The sequence below is a fragment of the Tachysurus vachellii genome, chromosome 12, assembly GCF_030014155.1.
Source record: "Tachysurus vachellii isolate PV-2020 chromosome 12, HZAU_Pvac_v1, whole genome shotgun sequence".
NCBI lineage: Eukaryota > Metazoa > Chordata > Actinopteri > Siluriformes > Bagridae > Tachysurus > Tachysurus vachellii.
In genome coordinates, this window is record NC_083471.1 from 6,740,933 (window position 1) to 6,765,932 (window position 25,000).

At 40.0% G+C, this 25,000-nt stretch overlaps 1 protein-coding gene across 2 annotated transcripts in view; it reads left to right on the forward strand.

Moving 5' to 3' along the window:
• Positions 1-25,000, forward strand: part of nbas (NBAS subunit of NRZ tethering complex) — a 186,364-nt gene that overhangs the window by 117,408 nt on the left and 43,956 nt on the right. For both annotated transcript variants that reach the window (XM_060884210.1, XM_060884211.1), the window contains exons 43-48: positions 1,004-1,257; positions 5,241-5,575; positions 5,821-6,021; positions 6,700-6,902; positions 16,744-16,833; positions 17,946-18,141. In XM_060884210.1, coding sequence (XP_060740193.1) covers positions 1,004-1,257; positions 5,241-5,575; positions 5,821-6,021; positions 6,700-6,902; positions 16,744-16,833; positions 17,946-18,141 — 1,279 coding nt within the window. The remainder of the gene's footprint in view (positions 1-1,003; positions 1,258-5,240; positions 5,576-5,820; positions 6,022-6,699; positions 6,903-16,743; positions 16,834-17,945; positions 18,142-25,000) is intronic.

Sequence of the window (25,000 nt, forward strand, 5' to 3'; positions counted from 1 at the left end):
GAGAGAGAGAGACTGACACACTGCTAGAGAGAGAGACTGACAGTCTGCTAGAGAGAGAGAGACTGACAGACTGCTAGAGAGAGAGACTGACAAACTGCTAGAGAGAGAGACTGACAGACTGCTAGAGAGAGAGAGACTGACAGACTGCTAGAGAGAGAGACTGACAGTCTGCTAGAGAGAGAGAGACTGACAAACTGCTAGAGAGAGAGACTGACAGACTGCTAGAGAGAGAGAGACTGACACACTGCTAGTGAGAGAGACTGACAGACTGCTAGAGAGAGAGACTGACAAACTGCTAGAGAGAGAGAGACTGACAAACTGCTAGAGAGAGAGACTGACAAACTGCTAGAGAGAGAGACTGACAAACTGCTAGAGAGAGAGACTGACAGACTGCTAGAGAGAGAGACTGACAGACCGCTAGAGAGAGAGACTGACAGACTGCTAGAGAGAGAGACTGACAGACTGCTAGAGAGAGAGAGACTGACAGACTGCTAGAGAGAGAGACTGACAAACTGCTAGAGAGAGAGACTGACAGACTGCTAGAGAGAGAGACTGACAGACCGCTAGAGAGAGAGAGACTGACAGACTGCTAGAGAGAGAGACTGACAGTCTGCTAGAGAGAGAGAGACTGACAAACTGCTAGAGAGAGAGACTGACAGACTGCTAGAGAGAGAGACTGACAAACTGCTAGAGAGAGAGAGACTGACAGTCTGCTAGAGAGAGAGACTGACAAACTGCTAGAGAGAGAGAGACTGACAGACTGCTAGAGAGAGAGACTGACAGTCTGCTAGAGAGAGAGAGACTGACAAACTGCTAGAGAGAGAGACTGACAGACTGCTAGAGAGAGAGACTGACAAACTGCTAGAGAGAGAGAGACTGACAGTCTGATAGACACAGACAGACATTCAGAGACTGCTGGAAAGTTAGAGACAGACATATTCTGGTGTTTCCTATGTCCCATCAGACCCCTAAAGTTCTCATATCTCTCTTTCTTTCCTCTCAGCCTCTCCACAAAAGAGATCGAGAGCCGTAGTGCGTCGTTGGGTCTTTTCCAGACCCTGAAGACCGAACCCCAGGCGTTCTACACACACATGAGCAAGTACGTGTACCCAGGCATCGCAGGCGTGGACCTACAGCGTCTGCTCTACTACTACACTCTCCTGGAGAGCTGCTCGTGCTCCGACTACCTTCCTTCATCCACCATGACTCCGGACACACACGTCAAACTGCTGAAGAAGCTGAAGGCTGTGGCCAACGGTGAGTCTGAACAACACAGAGCTAACAATCTTCTACTGTGTAATTTCACTCTGCTTAATCGAATTTATCAGTAATTATCAAGAGCAGCCATGAAATTGAAAGCTAAACCTCGTGCTTGTTTAAATTCAAGTTTGGCTTTTTGGTTGCCAAGAGTCCAAAAAACAAGTCAAAAGCTTATTAAGGTCAAAGGATGTTACTCAAGCAAGAGTTAATAAGTCATCCATTGAAAATAATTTCTTTTGGGGAATTACTTTAGAAATGATGTCGTCGTCCCAATCCCCCCCCCCCCCCAAAAAAAAAAAAAAAAAAAAAGTTAATTCATCCACAATTCTAGCTACAAAAATATCATAGGAGAAGTTTACATGGTATCTTAAAGGCTGCAGCAGCACTTTCTGTTATGGAATAAATCTTAAAATTATTAGTATATATATATATATTACACTTTAAAATACCTACCTGCTTAAATTCCTGCCAAGTTGAAATATCTTCATTTTTCTCATGTCAGTGTTAAACGCAACGTTTCCCAGTAGAAGCGTATTTGTGCTTTGTCTGCTCTCATAACACCTCGAACTCTTTTTATTCTTTTCAAATGCAAATGAAGAAAACCCACACGGTTATAACTCCGTCCTACCCGGCTAAAGTAAAACAAAAACAATAAGTTCTAGACGAACCTCGCTTCTGGGAGGCGACGGCAACCTTTCAGGAAACTTTTCCGTTTTAAATTTACATCTCCGCGCGTTCGCTAATCTACAGCTAGACGCAACACGTCGTTTATTTTTCGATTGTAAATCAACACGATCGCTGCTAACGACCCCGAGTGAAGAAGGAACAATATGCTGCAACACCTTTTGTAAAACCACCGTTCAGTACCTGCTTACACAAACACGTAAACCAACCCCGTGACTCATAATTACAGCCATCTCTTTGCCAACACTGATTTTCCGTAAGATTATAAACAACGATAAAAGAAGTATAATTGCTCTGCAAACTCGTGTTTGATGTTCTTTTCCGGCGCTTGAAGAAGGGAAAATTAAAAAGGGAAACAGCGGAAATTGAAAGAGGGCGTAGAGATAAGAACTAAATGATCTAATTAGTCTCATTCTCTCGCTCTCGACGGAGGCAGAGCTCTCGTGTGTTAATTGCACCCTGAATATTTCAGGAGGAACGCAAACTCGAGAAGTGGAACTTGTTCACAATGGCACCAGGGTGACTTTTCTGGCATGTGGAACATCTGGAATAAAAGGGAACAGTATGTTATTTTTCCGTTGTACAAATACTAAACGCTGCAATGTTGCCTCCTTAGAAGGTGCATTTCATCTAAACCGTCCAACTGATTTCAGTAGAAAAGTCACGGACAGTCTGTAGTTTGTTCTACTTTTCACCGCCGCACACTATCAGAATAGTCGCACGTGATTAGTTGCCGCTTTTACTAAAGCTCTAGCTGTATGCTGTATCGCTTATGGTGTAGAAATGTAGTTGAATTCAACTGATTTAACATTTAGCAATCATCGATTTAAAAAAAAATGAAAAAGAAGATGAATATGTAAAGTATGAATAATATCATCGTGTAGTCAGGAACAGCTTGCTAGCGGCGGCAATTGTGGAAATTCAGCTAGATAAAGCACAGGAAATTTCGCGATTTTAGATTCGATTATATGCAACTTAAATCTCGTTGTGCAAAGTACATGTAGAGAGCTAATTCAGTTTCAATTCAGTTTACTTCTCTAGCGCTTTCAACAACTGACATTGTCTCAAAGCAGCTTTACAGGAGAATAGAAACAGAATAAAAATTGTAAAGTTTAAAATTAAGTTCATATGTATGTCTAAAATCTATCACTAACGATCAAGCCTGAGGTGACGATGGTGAGAAAAAACTCCCTGAGATGATATGAGGAAGAAACCTTGAGAGGAACCAGACCATGAGGGAACCTGGACACTGGACAGGAAATAATGTCAATGTAAATAATGTTCTTTCTACAACAGTGTGTAGTCGAGTGGATTTGGGTAACCAAGAGCTCCTGAGGAACTAATAGGATGGAGCATTTTTGGCTGCAACAATCCAACAAATTAAATTGAAATGGGAATCATGGACAATAATAATAAAAAAAAAACTTATGACTTATATATGTTATGTTGAATCTCTTCGTATTCTCGAATTGTCTGGTGTTGTACTATATCCGTTTACTATCAATCAACTATGAATATTTTTATTTCCTCACAAATTAATATCAACTACGTGTTTTATTTAGCTTTTTATTAACCTTCACACTTTCTAACATGTTACCAGTATCTGATTATGGCAGTGGCTACATCTCAGAAGGCATTTATCTGTTCTCCTGGTGATGGTTGCCATGTTAGGAAATAATGACCATTTTAATTAATGTACAGTGGATCATACAGTGTAAGCCAACTAAAGTAGAATCTCTAAAGTTAAAATAATTAGCATGCGTTGCAAACCGTAACGTAAATCGGTGGAATAAAACCGAGCTTTTTTTAAGACTTTCTGACTCTTTAAAATGACTGCACCATTTGCACAGGTAGGTATGTATACGTAAAATATTAGACTTTTATTGCCGAAGATGAATGGAAGCTATTAGAGGGCAGTTAGCATTATGGAAATGAGACCCTGCTAATTGACTCTCGCTAACTTTCATTCATCATTGCGAATCAAGGTTATCGCTGCTAAGAAACGAAACAGCTCGATTTTCACCATTGAATTTCCGATCTTAAAAAAATATTGTTCCTACTTTCAATCTGATTTGGTCCTCACTGTCGCACATTTGTTCAATAGGTTGATGAAGGTTTGTGAGCTACAGAGGACGGAAGATAAATCAATCTGGGCTCGGATAGATATTAATAAGACGACCGCAGTAATTTGTTTGTTCGGTCTCATGAGTCATTCTTTTGTTCTCTGTACCTACGGACCCGCGTTAGATCATTTACCATGGCGCAAATGTTCATGCAGCATCCGTACCCCAGAGCCTGATTCTCTCGAGGGCTGTTTTTTTTTTTTTTTTTTCCTGTGGGAACAAACGTCCTTGACCAAGCCTCGGCACATTTCATTTAACATTCATTTGACTTGTAAGTAAGCGATCCTGTAGTTGCGGTGAGCTGCCTGACGACATCCTCGTGACATGCTACTGCTTTTTCGGCACCAGAAAAGAAATTTCTAGCCATGAGACGCTTTGTTTGAATTAGAACATCCTTGTGTGATGTGCTTGGTGTCAAAGCCTAGCACAAGCTCTGTCATAGCGACAGATTTTAGGTCTAGTCGTCTAGCAGCGTCACGTCGCGTTACTGTATGTTCTGCTTAACTAACACGTGCTTTATTTTTATTACATGGATAATGACACACGAGGCTTATTTCTTGTTATCTCTGGCTCTCGTCAAAAGTTAGTCCAAAAGTAAGCGTTCAAAGCGTGTTAAAATATGACAAGTATGTTTTAATTGCTCAGGACTGAAATAGCAATTTATTGTGGCTTTATTACAGTTCAATTCTTTTTATGGTTACATCTCAGAAAACATTGTACATTGACATTAGTTTTAAACAAACAAACTAAAAAATCACCCTATTTTTTTGCTCCATATTTATCGTCAGGTGTACAATAAACCAACCCCGCCTCACACTCCCCCCCCACCCCCAAACACACAAACACACACACACACACACAGAAGTAAAGCTATCAAAATAAACAGAAAAAAATTTTGTGGTAATATTATGAGTTGTAAGGTAAGGAGCTGCTGGCTGGCAGTGGCAGTTTAAACTGATTTATTAGTGAATTTTGCGAGAAAAATGATATTTTTGATATAATCTGATTACAAATTAGTTGTCCACATGACCGTGACTTATTTTTGTGTGATAACTTGTACTAGCATGCTTCAGAGTGTAACGATGTGTAACGACAGCATGTATGACTTATGTTAGGTTATAAAGTTGACCTTGTATATTATATCCTGTCTACACTTTGTGTCATATCTGACAGGTCTGGACTATAAGAAGCTGACAGACGAAGAGTCGGATCCTCTTAAAGCTCTGGAGCCGGTGTTAAGCAGCCAGAACGTTCTGTCTATCTCTAAACTGGCATCTCGGATTCCTCAGAAAGGAGGCGGTGCTCTCACACCCAGCACCGTGCACGCTACATGGCTTCCCAAGCTCTTCTGGCAAGGCGACGCACACATCCTGAAGAAGACGCCTCAATCGGATCAGGACTTCCTCAACGCCTACGAGACCTGTGCCAAATACCTTGACCGACTCACGCCGTCAGATGTGATCCGCTTCCTGGATTCCATCACCTTTTCCATGGAAGCAACCAAGCAGGTGAGCACTAACTGAACCGGTGTTGAGGTTTCAGTTTATTTTCTTCTTCTTTTTTTTTTAACTCTGCAATTATTGATCTGTCTCAGCAGGAATTTACTTAACTCCTTATTCCAGCATGCAGCTCTCTGCTGTCTTCTACTTCAAAGAAACACACACACACATTGATTGATGGTGTTGCATGGCAGATGTCATTCATTCTGTGTGTGTGTGTGTGTGTCTGTGTGTGCTTGTACATATGTGTGTAGCTCTCTGTTGAGGTCAGAACAGAGATCACCAGACGGGCTTTGAAGTCTCTGAAGATCATCAGTGAAAAGAGCAGAAAAAAGGCTAGAGATGATGAGCACGCCTTTCATTTTAGCCACGCCCACAATCACCTGCAACAGTCTCTCAATCATCTTGAGACTTTCAGCCAGCCTTTCCCACTGTCACTCAGAAACAGCCAGGAGGTATGTCTAACACACACACACTCACACAAAATCTCTCTCTCTCTCTCTCTCTCTCTCACTCACACACACACACACACACACACACACACACACACACACACACACTCATGCTTCCATCCCTCCTGTCCCTGTCCTTAGTGTAAGGTATTTAGATTTGATTGGCAGGTATGTAGCTGCAGGGGAGGAAAGCAGGTGGGTGGCTAGATTAAGCACACACACACACACACACACACACACACACACCTGTTTTTATGCCAATTCTCAGGCCCTGTTTTTGTGTGTGTGATTTTAAGTGAGAGTGTGGGATGCCAGAAGCTTTCACATACACACTATTATAATAAACGCAGTGTATTTCGTGTATTCATTATGAATTTAGATTATATGCCTAGACTGCAAGATTTAAAAAAACAGATTTTTTTTAATTTGTTTTAAAAATTGTTCTTATAGAATAATAAAGATTTGTTTTTGTAATAAAATGGAAGAAACGGTTGATGCTAATTATCTCTGTACCTGCTGATGTTTGGACAATAAAGAAAGCTTACATCAAGTACGTGAGGCCCTAAAAAATGAATAACTTCTCTGAATCATGCAGGACCCACTTTTTTTTTTTTTTTTTACTCATTTTCACCATTAACTGCTCTTTTCTTCCTATCCAATTCCACCTTCCTGTACCTTTAGGAGCGCCTTCGAGACTACAGTACTGCCTTTGACCTCTCCAGATCAGAGGAGGTCAAAGTTCACAACCTGGCTGTTACTATGGTGCTGGATGGACAGCCGTTGGCACAAATAGACAAGCTGCTGGCAGTCGCCGTGGGGACGAGCAGCCTTTCAGTGCACGGCGTGGTGCAGGACTCGGTGGCGCGGATCATCTCCTCACTCAGGTGCCTGTTTCACGCCACGATGTTCAATCTGTTGCTTGTGACCGAGCTCTTTATTGTGTGTGTTATTTATGCGTCTCTTTTTTCACAGGTTCCCTTTGTTTTGTGCCCTCTCACCCTCCTGTCTGACTAACACTCTGGTGTACTGTCTGTCTTTATATCAGCACTTCTCTCACTTTTCTCTCTGTTCCCAGAGCTCTTTTTTTCATTCGTGCCATCTCTCCTTGTCTCAGTCTCTCTCTTTCATGTTGTACCTTTAATGGCCTGTCCTTCTATTAACCTGTGGCAGCGAGGACCTGTTTTAGACTGATTGAGTTAAACACAGCTTCAACCTCTGCCTTGTCCTCACGCGATCTCCGCCGCTCTTATTTCCTTCCTCATCCTTCTTTTTCCCTCCCACGCTTTCTTCGGGTCACGGCCTCCTTCACTGGCTGCCAGCTCTATTTAGGAGCAGCTGTAAAACACACTCTCAGCTCCGAATCCTAGCGTCATCGTGCCTCTGCTTCTTTTGTCTTTCATGTGCTAACTTTTTAAAATAGAAAGTGCCACAGCTAGTGCCCTATTACTCAAAATAACTATCACCCAATGGTGCTCACTCTGCAACGGTAAAACGATTAAAGGGAAATGAGAATATAGTACATAAACTGAGGTGTAAAAATAGGAGCACAGTTATGAAATAAGGCTGATGAATGATGATGATGAAACACAAACTTTAACAGCTTATAATATTTTCAGAATTGTTTTATAAATTATGTGCATTCTTAGTTAAGGTAAGTTTATTTTCTATAGTGCTTTTAACATCGGACAGCGTCTTCGTACAGCTTTGCAGAAATATTTAGATTCAGGATATAATTGTTATTTATATATATATGTCTACATGATGAGAGGTGATGGTGACAAAGAAAAAATAAGCTGAGACCATATGAAGAAAATTTGAGAGGAATCAGAATCAGTCCAATTATAAATATTTCTCTTTATCTGTGTGCTATACGGGCAAGAATTGCTGCAGGGTTTCAAATAGGTCCGGACATCAGAAGGGGTCAGAATCTCAGGTGTAGCATGTGTAGCTTGACAGAGTAAGGAAAAAAAACACAGATTATTACGTATGCTTATTGTCATGTAATAGTTACAGACAATGTACTGTACATTGTGTACAGTGTGCAAAACTATGGAACTCTGCTCTGAGATAAAGCTCTGCCCCCTTCTGTAGCCCTCACTATTTAAGGTGCCAACAAAAAGCCTGCACTTTTTGATTGGGAGACAATGTAGCTGTTATACGGTTATATCTAGTTCTAGTCAGGACTCAAGTCAAGCTTGTTTATACACCTACTGAAACATCTAGATAATACGGTGTTACAGTAATCAAACCCAGAGCCAGCAAAAAGCATGAACAATTTTTTCCTGCATTGTGTTTTTCTTATATTTCTTATCAATATTTCTGAGATGAAAGAAGGCTAACCTAGTGATATTATCTATGTGAGTTTCAAATGAAAGACTGGAGTTAATAATCACACTGAGGTCTTTTACTGCTACACATAATGAAACAGAAAAACCCTCGAGATTCTCTGTAAGCTCTATTTAACAGTCCTTTATTTTTCAGATCAAAGATGCTGCCTGTTCATTTAGCGTGATCTAATTTTATGTTAAATAGGTTACTAAAAGAATCTTTGAGTATTTCTGCTATATTTTCTTTAGTGGTGGAAAAAGGCATCGTCTCAGTTTTGTGGAACCTGAGTGCCAACTGATTGCAGCTAGCAGACAGTCAGTTTAACCTGCTTGCCTGCTCTCTGGCCTTGACTCTGGATTTTTACTGATTAACTTGGAATGATTTAAGACTATGTGCTCGACTGTCAAGAAATGACACCGGTATCATCCTGAGTGGAATAGATAAGGTCTTTCCCCAACAGCCATCCTTGCCCTCAAACCTACTCCAATGATCTAAAAAGCCCACAGAACACCATCAGACCATCCATCATTTCAGCGATCATAACTTGCTGTAATCCACAAACATTCTACTTTACTTCTGTTTATGAGAAAACCTGTTCCAAAAGTTTTTTCCTTCCACTATCATTATTGTGTTAATGAGTTTTAAGAGCCAGTGCTAGAGCTAATAAAATACAGCTATAAGCAGCAATTAAGGGACCAAGCACTTTCTGATCTGACCCCTTTGGTGAAAGAGGAGGTCTAGGTAATTGTTTTCAAGGAGAAATATTGATTTTATCACATGTATTTGGCCTGGTTTTGTATAAAATGTCCCCTGATGTCTTTGACACTAGCAGTGATGTATATATCATCCTCTTGAACAGAGCCGATCCTGACCTCCCTGGGGCCCTAAGCAAAATTCTGCTAAGGGGCCCTCCTACCTCACTCATTTTAAAAAAGTTTGCTCCATCTCTCGGTCAAAGAGTAAAACAATACAGAATTGAATGAGGTATAAACAAATCTTTATTGAATGGAAAATTTTAAATAGAATTTTGAGTTGAATATTAGCAGTAGCCCCACTTAAACTGCCTACCTCCGATTCCTCTTTATCCATTTTCAAATATAAAATACTATTTATAATATGACTTGGCTCTTGCAATATTCAACTAGTGAATATGCAATAGCAGATATCAGCAATTACGTTTTTACTAGTGTAAAATGTAATTCCTGATATAAAAAATATGGTTACTACTAGAAATCACACTCTTAATATTTACATTTTAAGTATCGAATACTGAATTCTTGATATCAAAAATCCATATCATGTGAATGTATAAAAGCTGAAATGGCTTGCCATACCGTATCACTGTGCTTTATAGTATGCATGAGAGCAATACTTGATCCCTGATGGTTATTATTTACTGAGGGATGTGCATTCATATTGACCTGGCATTATGCCCATTCCAATGTAAATCCATTGGTTTCCATATTGCATTAACGTTGTTGTAACCTTGATTGAGAGACTATAAACATTGTCATTAGGAGTGCTATCACGCTACTTTTTGTACTAGTCCCCACACAGATGTTGCTGCTGGAAAGCGCGCGTGTCATTTTGTGCACGATTGCACGCGCATATGAACGCATGTTAACACGCGGCGCGGTCATTGAGCTGCCGTTTATAAACACCGTTGCCCTTGGGCATTTATTCACGCGAATGTTCACACGATAAATTATGTGACAGACAGACAGGCCAAGAGATGCACTGTCAGCACTGCACAGCTAATTTAGCTAGTCAGATAGAGACTAGAGACAGAATCAACTTAACTTTACTGTTATTTGCTCTTGCTGACATCAAACTAAAAGAGAACACAAGTTTACCTGATTGCTGTTCTCGCATTTCACTCTCATTTGGTTTCTTTTTTGTCTTTTCATGGCCAGATGGATAGCTCCGCTTCATATTGTCATCTACACAGTAAACATTAACACGCGCTGTAAAATGAGGCGAGGGAGGCGGGGCCTTGCGTAATTTGCGGGGCCCTACGCAGTTTGCGTAGTGAGCGTATAACTGATCGGCTCTGCTCTTGAAGAGATGCAGTGGAAATACTACAGTAAGTGATGTGGAGCTCCATTTCCTGAAGACCTTTTCTTAAGCCTGGAATACTGTTTACTGTCTCACTGTGCAGGTGACTGGAATTTTTGGACTAATCCCCAGCTCTCCCGGTGTGTTTAGTCCTTTTTGTTTTACCCATCAAACTTGTGGGACCTAAAATAGCAGTAATGGATGCAGATATTAAATGATATTTAGACAAGAGACTTTGTGCCTGCTCCTTTTTGAATTAATCGGCTCTGAGGACTATTGATCATTTTTACTAGGTCAGTTGGCTCATAATCAACTAGTTGATATTATTTGGCACCTTGTAGCTTACTTGCAGAGATCTTGCTAAGCTCTGCTTCGAATTTTTATTTATGTTTAGTTAACCAAAGTTAAACTATGTTTAAGTGAAAAGTGAACGTTAAAAAGTTCAAGAAAAAAAGAGAGATCTACAGCTGACACTACAGTGCAGGAATAGAATGGAGGTAATGATCAAAACAGCATGGGTCTCTCTCCTACAATGGATCTTGTTTTTATTCTCTTGAATGTTCAGTGGCATTACATTAGGAGGCTCTACCTTTTAGGGGGGTCATTCGATGGCTCCATTGTTCTGTTTTGCTTGTGTCTCAAACAGCTTTTATTGACTTGTTGCCTTGCTCTCTTCTAGTATACTGGAGTTTTTCCTTCTTCAGGATCTGAGTCATTATTGTAAAAGACAGTTGCTATTTTTCTTTGTATTTGTTTCTCCTTGCACTCTGAAGGCAGAATTACCCTTAAAGTGTCGATGGAGTCTGTTCCTATTGGACTCGGGGGGAAAATAAATAAATAAATCTGTCGCAAGCATGCTTACTCATGTCTTAGAGAGATGACTCCATGGGACATGTATCTTGATTACCTAGATTAGATACTCAGGGAAAATGTCTACAGGGATAAATATAGCATTGGTGGCGTTCATGGTCACAGGGGCTTCAGGATCTCCTACACCGTTTGTTTCTCTGATTTACCCGAGAACCATTGAAAGCGTAGTAGTATATTGCATGACATTTGACATTTACAGCATTTAGCAGACACTCTTATCCAGAGTGACTTACATTGTTTATTTCAGTTTATACACCTGAGCAATTGAGGGTTAAGGGCCTTGCTCAGGGGCCCTGCAGTGGCAACTTGGTGGACCTGGGATTTGAACCAATGACCTTCTGATCATGACTCTGATTCTGACCCTAACGCATGACCCCATACGCATGACATCATGGTATGGCACCTGCAAACAGGCTGACAGGAAAAAGTTGCTAAAGACCCACCTACAAGAGCTGGACTCAATTTACAATTCACTCTACCTGCCGCGGGGTCCGAGTATTATAAAAGATCCATCCCATCCAAGCCACCACCTGTTTAACCTTCTGCCATCCAAAAGGAGGTACAGGAACATCACTGCTCAAACTTCTACAATGAAAAATATCTCCTTTTCTAGGGCTTTGAACTGTCAACTGTTATCATTGAACAAGTGTGTAGCAATTGTGTTTTATCTATCCATACATACATACATATCGTCGCTGTCGGGCGGAAACCTCGTATGTCCAAATTTTGTCGATTTCATATTTTTTCACATATCGATGCTATTGGTCAGTCCCCATGTGGGTCTGTTATTTTTACAAGTTATTAACCAATCTAAAGTCTTGAAAATAGCTTGCGCAAATCTCATAACTCCATTGGACACTTCAACTGTCCACCTCTTCCTCACTCCGCGGGAGCACTTCGCGGCATATTTCTCCTCAAGACGAGTCGCAACGAATCAACACGTCTTCTGAGGTAAATGTCTTCAAAACACTGGGCTCAAAGAAAAAAAATCTTGACCCCTGCTAGTTCTGGTGCTCGTCTGAGGACAGGAATTTAGTGCAAGACAATCCACTGCAACGTGGACTAAACCCTGTGCACTGCAGATAAGGTACGGTGTTTTTTTAATTTCCTGAACAATAACGGTTTTGGAGATACGAGGATTCCGCCTGACAGCGACGATATCTAGCATTAGTGAGCTAGTTTCTAATGTAGATTTTACTACTCAGACGTCCAGACTGGGTATTGTAATTTTTGCTACATTGATCATACAAAGTTGAAATCATGACACTAAGTGGATCAATGCTCGTTAACTTCTTTAAGTTGTCCCATGACTTAGCTAGCTCAATAATTTTTGCAACTTGTTGACATTCTTCAAGTAAGTAACATCTGATTCATAGCTTAGCTACAACTTAAACATACACACACTAATTTTATGTTTGTATAACTGGTTAAGAAATAATATTTGAGCATTAATGGAGTAATGGCTTTATTACATCTACAGACAAGCAATGTCTAATTTATTGACTTATTAAGGTCAGTTTGCTATTCCGTCCTCAAAGTAACAGCAGTTTTACAGTGTGACATCATACTGCCCTCACCCACCGTACTGTACCTCCTTGTGGGTTTTTAGCGATCTTATATTCCATTACACTTCGGATGAAGCATGAAGCACAGATTATTACGCAATAATCTTATATTATGTTAATTGGGTTTATAAAACGACTATTATTGTTTCTACATTTTTGATTGACTCAGGGAACAGACACAGTCTTACATTTTGTGCAGCCTGTGTGACAATTTAAATGGTCAGTTTAGCCTGCACTCTGTCCTTGGCTCTGGAGTTTCACCAATTAACTAGGCCTGTTCTGAGAGAAGCACCTTCTAGACTAGGATAGATACCGTCCTGCCCTAACAGGCCTAAAACTACTCCAATTAGCCATTAAGCCCACATTGTTTTCAGAGCGCCATCAGAAAATTCGTCAGTTCAGGGACCATTTCTTTCTAATGCACTGTTTTCCTAGTGCCTGGTTTCATATTGTACCCAGTGCCCATGATTTATAATGAGCTTTCTTCCATGGTTGAGACAACATAAAAAATCACTTACAGACAGAAAACAACCAACAACATTACAAAGCGGTGTATTGTGCATTAATTTGAAACTCTAGCAACAACAGACAACTGATAACTTCTAAACCTCCTAATTAGTTTTGCTCTCTGAGGTCCTGTACAGATAATCGCTTTAAGTTCAGACCCCAGACTCACAGCTAGATTAGTGAAGAGAATCCATGTATTAAGCAGGAAGAAAGCCACAAAACTCAAGATTGATTAGGCTTTTAAAAATGTATGCTTCTCATTTATAGTCTCTCCCGCTCTGCTTTTCTTTCTATCCCTCTGTCTGAAGTAGATTAATGACCGGAGTAATTGCAGGAGACTAATACAGATGTTCCTCTTTGTTGTCTCAGCCTGAGTGCTGATTGGTGGCAGCAGAGAGAAACACATATGAATGTGACTTGGTCTTAAAGGACCTGCATGTGATTTTTGTTTTGCAAACTTTGTTTTTGAGAACAAGTTCTTTTTGTTGTTGTTGTTGTTGTTGTTGTTGTTGTTGTTTGCATAAGTACCAGACTTCTGGGAAGTTAGACAAAGCATCGGGGAACTCCAACATGGATGAGGTTACTCAGGTAGTGCAACCAGTTTATAAAGAATTTTCTTAAAATCAGGATATTGAGATCTTACACACCAAATGTACATACTTTTTCTAACGTCAGGACTTGCAAGTGATGCACGTTTAATTTTCCTTAGTTCCTTGACCTTTGGAAGAGCTGAGGTGAATTGTTAATGTTCGTACGTGCTAATTAAGTGTAAAGCGCTAGATTAAGAGCTTATTACAGTGTGTACTGCATGCAAGTGTGTGAGTACACATCTTTGATTGACACTGGAGAGTTCTTTATGTCTGTATGTAAAATTGTCTGGAGTAAAGGAGGCCAGGACGTCAAGCACACCAGGGCGTTCTTTCTTTTCTACAGTATGTGTAATCCCTAAAATGTTTAAAAGGTTCTTACAACCATTAGCCATCAACAGAACCCTGACAGCTTGAGTTAAAGTCAGTGTTGTGCTCATGTCACTTGCCAGCATGTCATATGCTTTCAAAGGTTGTCAAGCCTGTCAAGGTGTCTAGGTCCAGGTTGAGCATTGAATGGGCTGCAGGGTTGTATGCTACTGTACCATTTCATTCATGTCAGAAAGTGCAAAATTCAACAACATATATCAGATTAAAATCCAGCGTAAAGAACTGAAATGACAAACGTGGGAGTTTAGAAACAACTAATGAAAATGTAGAACTCAATTCATTTTTTTTTTTTTTTTTTTTTGTGTAGCACATTTAAGAATGGCATTGTCGGAAAGTGGTGTCAGTGGTGGTGATGGTGGTAAAACGATATTAGGAAAAAACCTTAAGAACAATCAGACTCAAAAGTGAACCCATCCTCATCTGGGTGACGCTGGAGCATGTGATTATAAATAGCTTCCTTTCTATAACTGTGTACTACAGTATAAAGTATATCAGTAATACATAGTACTGTATATAAGGGCAGAAGTCTATGAGCACTCTATGAGTAGAAACATCTGAGTCATTTCTGAATTCATTATAGTTTTGCTATCCAATCAAGAACACAGCCAGCTTTGTGGTGTCTGTTTGGCATTTTATATTGAGCAATTGGGGGATTTATACAACTGGTGAAGTGCTCAGAGATGGTAGCTTGATGGACCAGGGATTTGAACTTGCAGCCTTCTGATCTGTAGTTTAACATTTTAACTATGCTACCACATCCCCATCAAGTTCCTCACCAAGTTCCTCATTTGGAAAACTGTACCAAAAGGTGATATATATGGTGTTCATTTGGGCCCATCCTAATCATCAGTAGGCATCAGTATGGATCAAAATGTTGAACGTTTTAAATGTAATCATCATAAACAAAAAAGTAACAGAATCATCCCAAGTGCGATGGCATATCCAAAACTGCTTCATTACTTACTTAGAATTTTAAAAGTCATTAGTGATGCAAAAGCAACAAGAACTTTTGCTCTCTGAATTTTGACATCTCTCAACTAGGCCAAGAGATCAAAATTGTCTCTCTGGAAATAAAGCATGTTATAAAGGCTCTCTTTTCTCTCATTCAGACTGGCATTAACTAATCGTGGGATGTACAGTATGCGAGAGAGGGAAGCCTGCCATTTGACTTGAATGAGTAACATGAGTTGGAAAAAGTTGCTTTATGCTCCTCAAAGAAAGAACAGTCTAGTCTTTATCCTTTTTTCACTGTGGATTGGCCAAACAAATTAAGAAAATAATTAAAAAGTCAAATAAGTAGTATTGTGTTTTCAGTGCTTGATTCAAACATCTTGTGGTCTGAGGGGCTTTGTAGGTATAACTGTAACTTATGTCCATTTTTATACATAAATATCACCAATTTTACGGATGAATAACTCTAATTTTAAGCCAAAATAACACCCCTGTGGAAGGCTGAATAGAGCAGAAATATAATTGTGTTAAGAGGCAAGCCTGATAGAAAAAAAACTTTCTATCAGGCCTTTATTGATTGAAAATGCTTAATAATTTAGTTTGAGTATTGCACTTAACACTTTATTAGGAACATTATGCTAACATCTATTGCATAGGCGTCTATTTACCATTGAATCAACCTCAATTCTCATGGCATGGATTCCACAAAATTTTGGAAATATTCCTTTGAGATGCCGCTTCATGTGGACTTGGTTGCATCACGCAATTCCTGCAGTTTGTCCTGCAGATCTTCTGTTCTACCACATCCTAAAGATGTTCTTCTGGATTCACAGTGGGAGAATTTGAAAGAGCACTGAACTTATTGTCATGTTGACACAAGCAGGTTGGGTTCATGGATTCATGCTGTTGTACAATTAGTTTGACCCTACCATCTGTGTCCCTGAAGAAATTTCAGAAGCTGTTCAGTTTGGACCCCATTGCAGCCTCAGCGTTCTGATTTTGCCTGACAGAAGTGGAACCCGACCTGATCATCTGCTGTTGTAACCCCATCCGCTTCACGGTTCAACATGTTGTGCATTCTGTGATACTTTAATTCTCACCACAGTTATTATGGAGTGAACATCTGAGTTACTGTAGCCTTCACGTCTAGCCGTTCTCTGCCACTTTTGCGCCCCTGAGAAAGGCCCATAACCCTCTCTGCCTTGTATCATGGCTGACCCTGCGCTCTGACCCCAATAGTAAATGATGATAATGAAGGCTTCTATCTATTTTCTGTCTATTATAGAAATACTTAAACCTTCTTGTCTGGCACCAACAATCATTTGAGATTCTGATAGTGAACTTGATCCGAAGCTGATAACCTGTATCTGCATGATTAGGGGTGTCTGAGAGCTGAACTTGAAAAACCTCTGATCTGTTAGCTCAAAGACCAAGTGAGTATATTATAACCGTCTGTATGTGTGTTTGTCTAGCGGTGACGAGGCCATCCTGACCGATTATGCAGACCCGCTGAAAGTTCTGGAAGGCATTGTGAAGGCAGTACAAGTTGATGTGCAAGGCGGGTAAGTGCATCTGCAGACACTGAAGCAATTCTCTCATTACAATCCAAGGAATCTTTACAAGGTCCATCAAACAAGTTAGTTTGCCCTATAACAGCTATCAAGTGCCGCTCGTTCACAAGCTTCCTTCTATTTCTCTACTGAAAGGAGAGAACAAAAAAAACTCCATCATCTTAGCTTTGTTTGCCCAAAACTTTTTGGTCGATCAAAAGTGAGATTGCAGAGGAATCAGGAGACCAAAAGCCAGGGATTGGTTAAAGAGATGGTTTGTTGTGCACAAAGAGAGAGCTCGGGCAATCCATAGTCTAAAGAGAAGTTAAAAACAGTCGACTTTTATACCGAGTCGTACGTGCAAAGGACACACTCAAGGCCGTATAGGTCATGCTCAAGGCTAAGATAAGAGAAGAACAGAAAAACCTGAACAATGACAAACATCGCGAGTGAATGAATACTGACTCCAACATAAGGCATCAAACATCTTATTTAGTTTAGCTTTAATAGTTAAATAATTCATCATGTAAGAAGAATAAATCCCACGGCTAGAAATGGCAAAGCTTTTCTCCCCGAAGACTTTCCTATTTCTGCAAAAATGTTGAATTGTACATAAATTTGTAATTTGTCACTATTATTTAATTCCTAAATTTATTAAATGTTGGCGGTTACTGTAGGATTCAGACTCAACTGGGTGCTTGTGATGTAGCATGAATCCCGATCGATAACATTCATAGGAACAGGATTTGGTTTCAAACACTGGAACCAACAGATTTTATCAAATTCACCTGTATGACTTTTTATTATATTTAATTTTTGTTCTTCTGTAATTGCCTTGAAATTGCCTTTTTATTCTGCCTCCAGCAAAGCTTTTTGAAGCCCACGTGCAGCTTCATGCTATATTTGAACCTGTTGGACAAAATGCACTTTGTAAATCCTCGTAATTATCTTCAATCTGTCCTTGAAACGAAGTCGGCTTAAATATATATTTTTCCTTCCGACGCCGAGACAGAAACATTTGGTCTCTGTGGTTTCCCTGGAATTTCTTTGTGGGAGGTTTATAAAAATTTGATGTGGGCTTCAAGGAAAGCGCCATGCATAACCGTGTCCTGTCTGTGTCCCAGGGGAAATGCAGTGTCATCAGAGGACCTGTTGGCATGGTTACGGCCATACTGCGGGGATGACTCGAAGCCTGTGCGAGTGAGGATCGAGGTGCTGCAGATTCTGGAACATTCATTCAGCCTCAGCGAACAGGACGTCCGTCTGCTGGTGCTGTTCAGGAGCCAGGCGGTGCTCAAAGCCTGCTGGCCTAGCCGCGAGGTACACACACACACATTCACTCTCTTTCTGCTTTCTCTGCTTAAAAGTTATACTAATTCCCAGCTAATTCCAAGTCTTGTACACTAAAAGTATAAAGCAAAATCATTACTGGCTTTCATTAACAATCATAATGAAAAATAAGCACTTAAAAAAAAATAGCTAGCTAACATTTAAAGAAGGTCTTCAGGTTTGGGCAGTAAGATGGAGATCCGAAATATCATTATCTTACAAATATATAAAACTACTGAAACGTTATTCTTTACAGAGGGAATGAATATAAGCCCTTTTTTATTGCCCCTTAAAAGACACTAGTTGAGAAAAAACTTTTCAAGATGGCTAATGACACTCCGGTGGACAAGACGTCTTGCAAATGTCTTGAAAATGTGATCTTTATTTTTCGACATTTCACTGTATTCTGTTAAAGCTAGCGGCGTCACGGCTAACGGTAAATGGCTTACATTTACAATTTGAAAAACTTCCATTCGAGACAATTATGGACATAGTCATTGTTATGTAGCTTGCGTGAGCAGCTGTGCGTCCTTGCATGTCGTAAGTAGAAGCAGCTGGATGATGTAATGGATATAACAACAGCCAGTCACAGACGGCCAGCAGCGTTAATGTCAAGCGTTAGCGTTAATGTCAAGACCAGTGAGACAGAAACAACAGAAACGAGGTTGATCCTGTACCTTCTCTATGTTCAGCTCCTCCTGGGTGTTTAGCTGACATGCTCGAATCAGTAATTGTTTAATTTGCTGAATCTCGATAATGTAAACGACCTTTTTGTTCATGCCGACGCTGGCGTGTGTTTGATTGCTGCTTAATTGGGTTGAACGCTCAATTCTTAAACGAATTAATGATTCGCAACCTTTAAACCCTCCCCAAGTGTTAAAGGGAAAGTGCACGTTTGGGACCAAAACATTTCTGAAGTGTTTTTTATTTCTGTACTGTTTATAAAACAAAGGGTCTCGGTAATGTTTGTGTTTTTTTTTTACAATATTCAGTAACAAAAATTATTTAGTCTGGTTTGAGAGAACGAGACATAAACACACAACGAGACATAAAGGTGTGTGTGTGTGGGTGTGTGTTGTAAACACGCAGTCAGTACTTCATGATACAGCACTTTTTTTTGAGGCATTGTTATTCCCAGCATACACTGCTTTGATTGGCAGGGTGGAGCCTCAGGAAGTGAGTGCGCCATCAGCACAAGGCCACGGCATACTGGCACATGCTTCACTCTGTGTGTTGATGCCTCCAGTTTTTTTTTTTTCATGACAAACACCATTTTCCGTATCTTCAAAGCGATCAACAAATTTCCTGCAACCGGAGCCTTCCCCTGGAGCTGCAGTGCAGATTTGGCACACGTTCTTTTGCTGTAGCATCCAACACTCTCAATCTGCTACTGACTCACCAGTTATCGAAAGCTAATGCAGTGTCTTGGTTTTAAAACACAAACATTCTTTTCTTTCCTTATTTTAACCCTTAAAAAACATTTTGTACTGGTGCTACATTTAAATAAATTTTGTAAATTGTATATAGAGTCTCCTACTGTACCGGATCGGAAAGACCATTTATTTATCTATCTATTTATTTGTTTATTTATTCATTTATTGAGATATTCTCTACACTGAAGATATTTGGGTTCGAGATCCACAGATGAATATTAGACGACAGATCTGATCAGTCAGAGATTCAGCTTTCATTTCATTTCACATCTAAATGTGTCGAACAGCGGCACCTTCGGTGGCAGATTGCAAATATTTAGGTGAGCAAAAGTATTGGAACTGATAGTCTTCCGGTTTAATATTTGGTTACGATCTCTGCCATGAGTTGGTTACCCACTGACATCACCAAACTGTTACATTCTTCTCTTTGAGCTTTTGGTGTGTCTTTTTCTTCAGTCTCCTCTTCAGGAGATGATGATTGACTTTATAAATTATAAAACCATTATAAAACCTTCTCCTACTTTTCCCCCGACGAAGACCTCGGTTATTTCAGGAGTGTGTTTTGGATCGTTGTCTTGCTGTATAATGAAGCTCCTCCTGATTAATTTGGATGCGTTGGTCTGTACGTTGGCAGACTGAATATTTCTCTTCTCCTGAATTTATTCTGCTGCCTTCATCATGATCTCTATCATCAATAAGGGCTTGAGAGATGTTCCAGAAGCATCCATGCAAACCCAAGCCATGACACAACCTTCACTGTATTTGATCCATGAGCTGTAATGTTTTGGATCCTGATCATGAGCAGATCCTTTTTTTCTTCACTTTGGTCTTTCCATCTCTTCTGTAAAGGTTCACGTTGGTTCCCTTCAAGAAGTTTTGTGGCTCATTTCTGCATTCTTTGTGAATTTCATTCTGACTTTCTGATCCTTACTGCTGATGAGGGGTTTGAACCTTGTGGCCTCTATGTATATCTCAAAGTCTTTATTAAATGGTGGATTGTTAGACCTTCAGGAGGTTGGTGGTGATGATAGTCACTGACTGTTCTTCACAATGTTTGTGGCCAGTATGTTCTCTATCTGGTTGTTGGTACATTTGTGTATTTTTTTTGTCCTTTGTCTTTTTATGGATGTTCCATTTTGTATTATTGACTTATGCCCAGTTTTTGTAAAATGGCTCTTTGTTAATTTTTCCCCTCTTATCCCAGGACTCGCACCAAGAGCAGACATTCAGAGCTATTAAACACCAATCAGTCACATGTTCCAATATTTTTGGTCGCTTGAAAATTAGGTGAAACGTTCGGTTTTTCTCATCTAGATGCAAATGTCTGGAAGAGATCAAATTAAAGATGAAATTCTGATCCATCATTTCATAACCTTTTTGAATAATGTTCTTATTACAACCAGGTCTGGAGCATGTGTTATTCTTTACCTACTCGCTAGTAGAGATTGATTTCTAATTTGTTTTGTCTGCTTCTTTTTTCCTTTCCCTTGCTTTTGCTTCCCAAACTTTGTCTATTATTGGACTTTTTGAATTTAGGTTTGTTTGTGGCAGAACAAAAACTCTTGCATTTCTCCTGAAACTCTTTTTTGTTGGTTTTCTGTCACGGTTCTTGCGGATATCGTGACTGAGATCTGCCTCTGTGCTGAAACATCTCGTCAGGCTGACACTCGGTCAGTGAATGACTGAAAATGAGTGTCACCCAAACGAGGACGCGGTTCCCCTCGGAGTCTGGTTCCTCTCAAGGTTTCTTTATCATATGGTATCATCTCAGGGAGTTTTTCCTCATCGCCCGTCGCCTCGGGCTAGGGCTGGGCGATAAAACGATAACGATATGTATCGCGATAGATGCGTGATTAATATCAATAAAAGATGTGTTTGATAAAATGTTCGATAGTTTTTATTTATTTATTTTGGTGGAAAAAAGGAAATGTAATTTTTATTACCGTTCTTTTAAGTTCTTGATCGGACATTTTATTCTTCATCAAAAGAAAACAGAGGTTGCGAAGCAAGTTTGGTTGCATTAACAAAGGCACTCGCTCTCTGGTAACCTAGCAACGTAGGGAGTGACACGCTAACAGCCAATCATGTAACAGTATCACGTTTGGTTGCACCATATCGTTGTCTCGTGCTTCAGTATCCGGCGACTGATAAGCAGAAAATGAGCGCCGCAGCGAGCGAGGAAATTGTAAATAAAAGAGGAAAAGTCAGCTACTTTTTCATATTTCTGCAGGTTTTATATTTCAAACAATGTTACTGTACTGGATCAGGTTTGTTTTTTATATTACAGATGTATCTCAGTCTACCTCAGTTTTATTTACATTTACAAAACACTGCACATATTTTAAAACACTTTATTCACCAGAAGGTGAACAGCTAGTGAACTTCCTAGCACTAAATTTCTCAGGTTTCTCTATGTTTATATTTAACACTTTGCACTATTTTATTACACTTTATTAAGCATTTCTTACTTTATTTTTTTCATTTTGCACCTTAAATGTTGAGATAATTGTTAAGTGTTCATTGTGACTTTAGACTTATGTTTACATTTTAATTATTTGAGTTTACCTGGTTGTTGACATTTCTGTCTTAATAACTGGGGGTATTATGATCAGAGGAAGGTTAAGTTTAAAATAAAAATGTTTAAATGTAATATATTTTTCTCCTGGTCCTTATTTTAAATGGGTCATAAAAAATATCAATAATTATCGATATCGACCGATATGAAACACTGATATCGTGATACAGTTTTCAGCCATATCGCCCAGCCCTACCTCAGGCTTGATCATTTGTGATAAGTGTTAGAGATAAATAGTAACTTAAACTTTTTAAATGTGTATTCTGTTTCTTTAGTTATCTAAAACTGCGTTGAGACAATTGTTAAAACACTGTACAAATAAATTAAACAGAATTGCCTGACTGCATGTGTAGAGAAATTAATTAAATCACACGGTATGATAAATTAACATCTTTATCCCATAACAACTGCCTCTGCCTTTATATAACACACTCAGACATAGACATAGACATGTCCACGGATCCTATGTGAGACAGGATGCTGCTAAAGGTGTAAGGATATTAATTCTCATCACAGATACTGTGGGATTTGCTTCTCCCCTACTCCCCTACACAGATGGTGTTAATAGTCAACACATTAGTCTTAGCACCAACACACAGACATAACACACTCAGTATCCGAGCCACCATTAGGGCAACACAATACCATTATTGTGATAAATTAGCTTACAAAACACTTTACTGTGGATATAACATAAAAAAAAAAAAAGGAATCGTTTTCAAAATCTGATCAGATTTTTGTTTGAAATTATTATTATTCATTCATTCATTCATTCATTTTCTACCGCTTATCCGAACTACCTCGGGTCACGGGGAGCCTGTGCCTATCTCAGGCATCATTGGGCATCAAGGCAGGATACACCCTGGACGGAGTGCCAACCCATCACAGGGCACACACACACTCTCATTCACTCACGCACTCACACACTAGGGACAATTTTTTCCAGAGATGCCAATCAACCTACCATGCATGTCTTTGGACCGGGGGAGGAAACCGGAGTATCCGGAGGAAACCCCCGAGGCACGGGGAGAACATGCAAACTCCACACACACAAGGTGGAGGCGGGAATCAAACCCCGACCCTGGAGGTGTGAGGCGAACGTGCTAACCACTAAGCCACCGTGCCCCCATTATTATTATTATTATTATTATTATTTATTTTTTTTTTAATGTTGTTTCGCTGCACGTTTGCATCTACTGTACGTTGTAATTATTTTTGATCAAATCTTCCTTTCTTTTTTATTTCCTACCTTTTCATCAGACCCTAATCCTTTTCAAAACCCCAAACACATGCCAGATAAATCGAATACGCGGATTTTACCATCCGGAGTAACTTTTAAATAGTGATCCATCTTTTATTTTTATTCGAAATAAAATCTCAAAGTCTATTCCTCTTTTCCTGACACAGAGCAATGTGTTTAAATAATGTATTTAAATCGATAGATTAAATTTCCCTGCATGTCTCTTGGGCTTGGAGGTTCCATGGAAATGCCACAAAATGGCACCACTTCAGGAAGAAAAACGTGCACATGTTAAAAAATTAGCCAGTTTTTTTTTTTCCCCAAGTCCTTTTTTTCTGTTCCCTCTAATCAACTCGACACAGTTGTTTCACCCCAATTGACTGGCTTTTTATTATTCTTTCCGCTCCCTGATCAGTCGTCTGGATTTTTACCAACGTGACTCTTTCTTTGAGCTCCCTGTACAGCAGTGTTCTTTGACCGCTCATCTCTATCGAGCTCTTATTTCGAACGCTGATGCGGCTCGTGATTGCTCAGCCTGATCTCCACCATCGGAAGGTCAGCTACTGATATAACAGTGTAAGAGAAAGCTCATAAATCACGCACGCTTTCTGGCACAAAGTCAGCCACCTTGGCCTTAACTCATACAGCTTCATGCACACGCGTAGCATTTAAATAGTGGCCTTTTCATGCACACGAGCAGTGGGGTTTTTGTAGCTTAAATTTGCTCATCTGTCTTTGGTGTCGGTGTGATGAAATGCAGCGGCGTTTGCGTCTTTATTGGGCAAACAAAGGACTTCCTGTCTGTCTAAGTGGAAAAATCGCAATTTGGCCGTGGCTAGTGCTTCTGTCTGACTTAATCACTGAAGGTGTTGCCGGTGTAGTCAGTCTGGGTAAACATTGAATAAGGTGTGTGTGTCTGTGTGTCTGTGTGTGTGTGTGTGTCGGTGCTGGTGTGAGCGTCAGGATTAGACATCAAGCTTTGCAGTTGCCATGGTCCCCTGACTTTATAATCGGAGACCGTTTGTCATTTTAGGAAGCTGTCAGGGTAAAGACACCATGCTGTGTGTGTGCGTGTGTGTGTGTGTGTGTGTTTGTGTGTGCGCGTGTGTGTTTAACCACAGACAAACTCAATTACTGGGTCTAATATGGTCATTAAAACAACGTCCCCTGTTACCCTGTTAGACTCTGACTTTAATACAGACACTTAGTGAAGTACTGTTTACGTCTCTACATTGTGTGTGTGTGTGTGTGTGCGTGTGCGCGCACTCACTGCTTGACTGCCCAGTGATCACAGAGCAGTTGATTGCTCCTAGTGGCCATCTTCATTGTCATTGTGTGTGTCGTTTGTTTGTTACTGTCTGTGCTGCGTGTCCTTGATTTAATAGCTTACTAGTGAGTGTAGTGTTCAGTCCCTCTCTTTTTATTATTTTCTTTGTGTGTGTAGCAGACAAAGATGCAGTCTAGTTCCTTTAGCATGCACACACACACACACACACACACACGCACACGCACAAACACACACACACACACAGATTCTGCATGTATATCTCCGTCATTTTCACTCCATCTCACACTACTCAGCCCCTGTGTGTCACCAGTGCC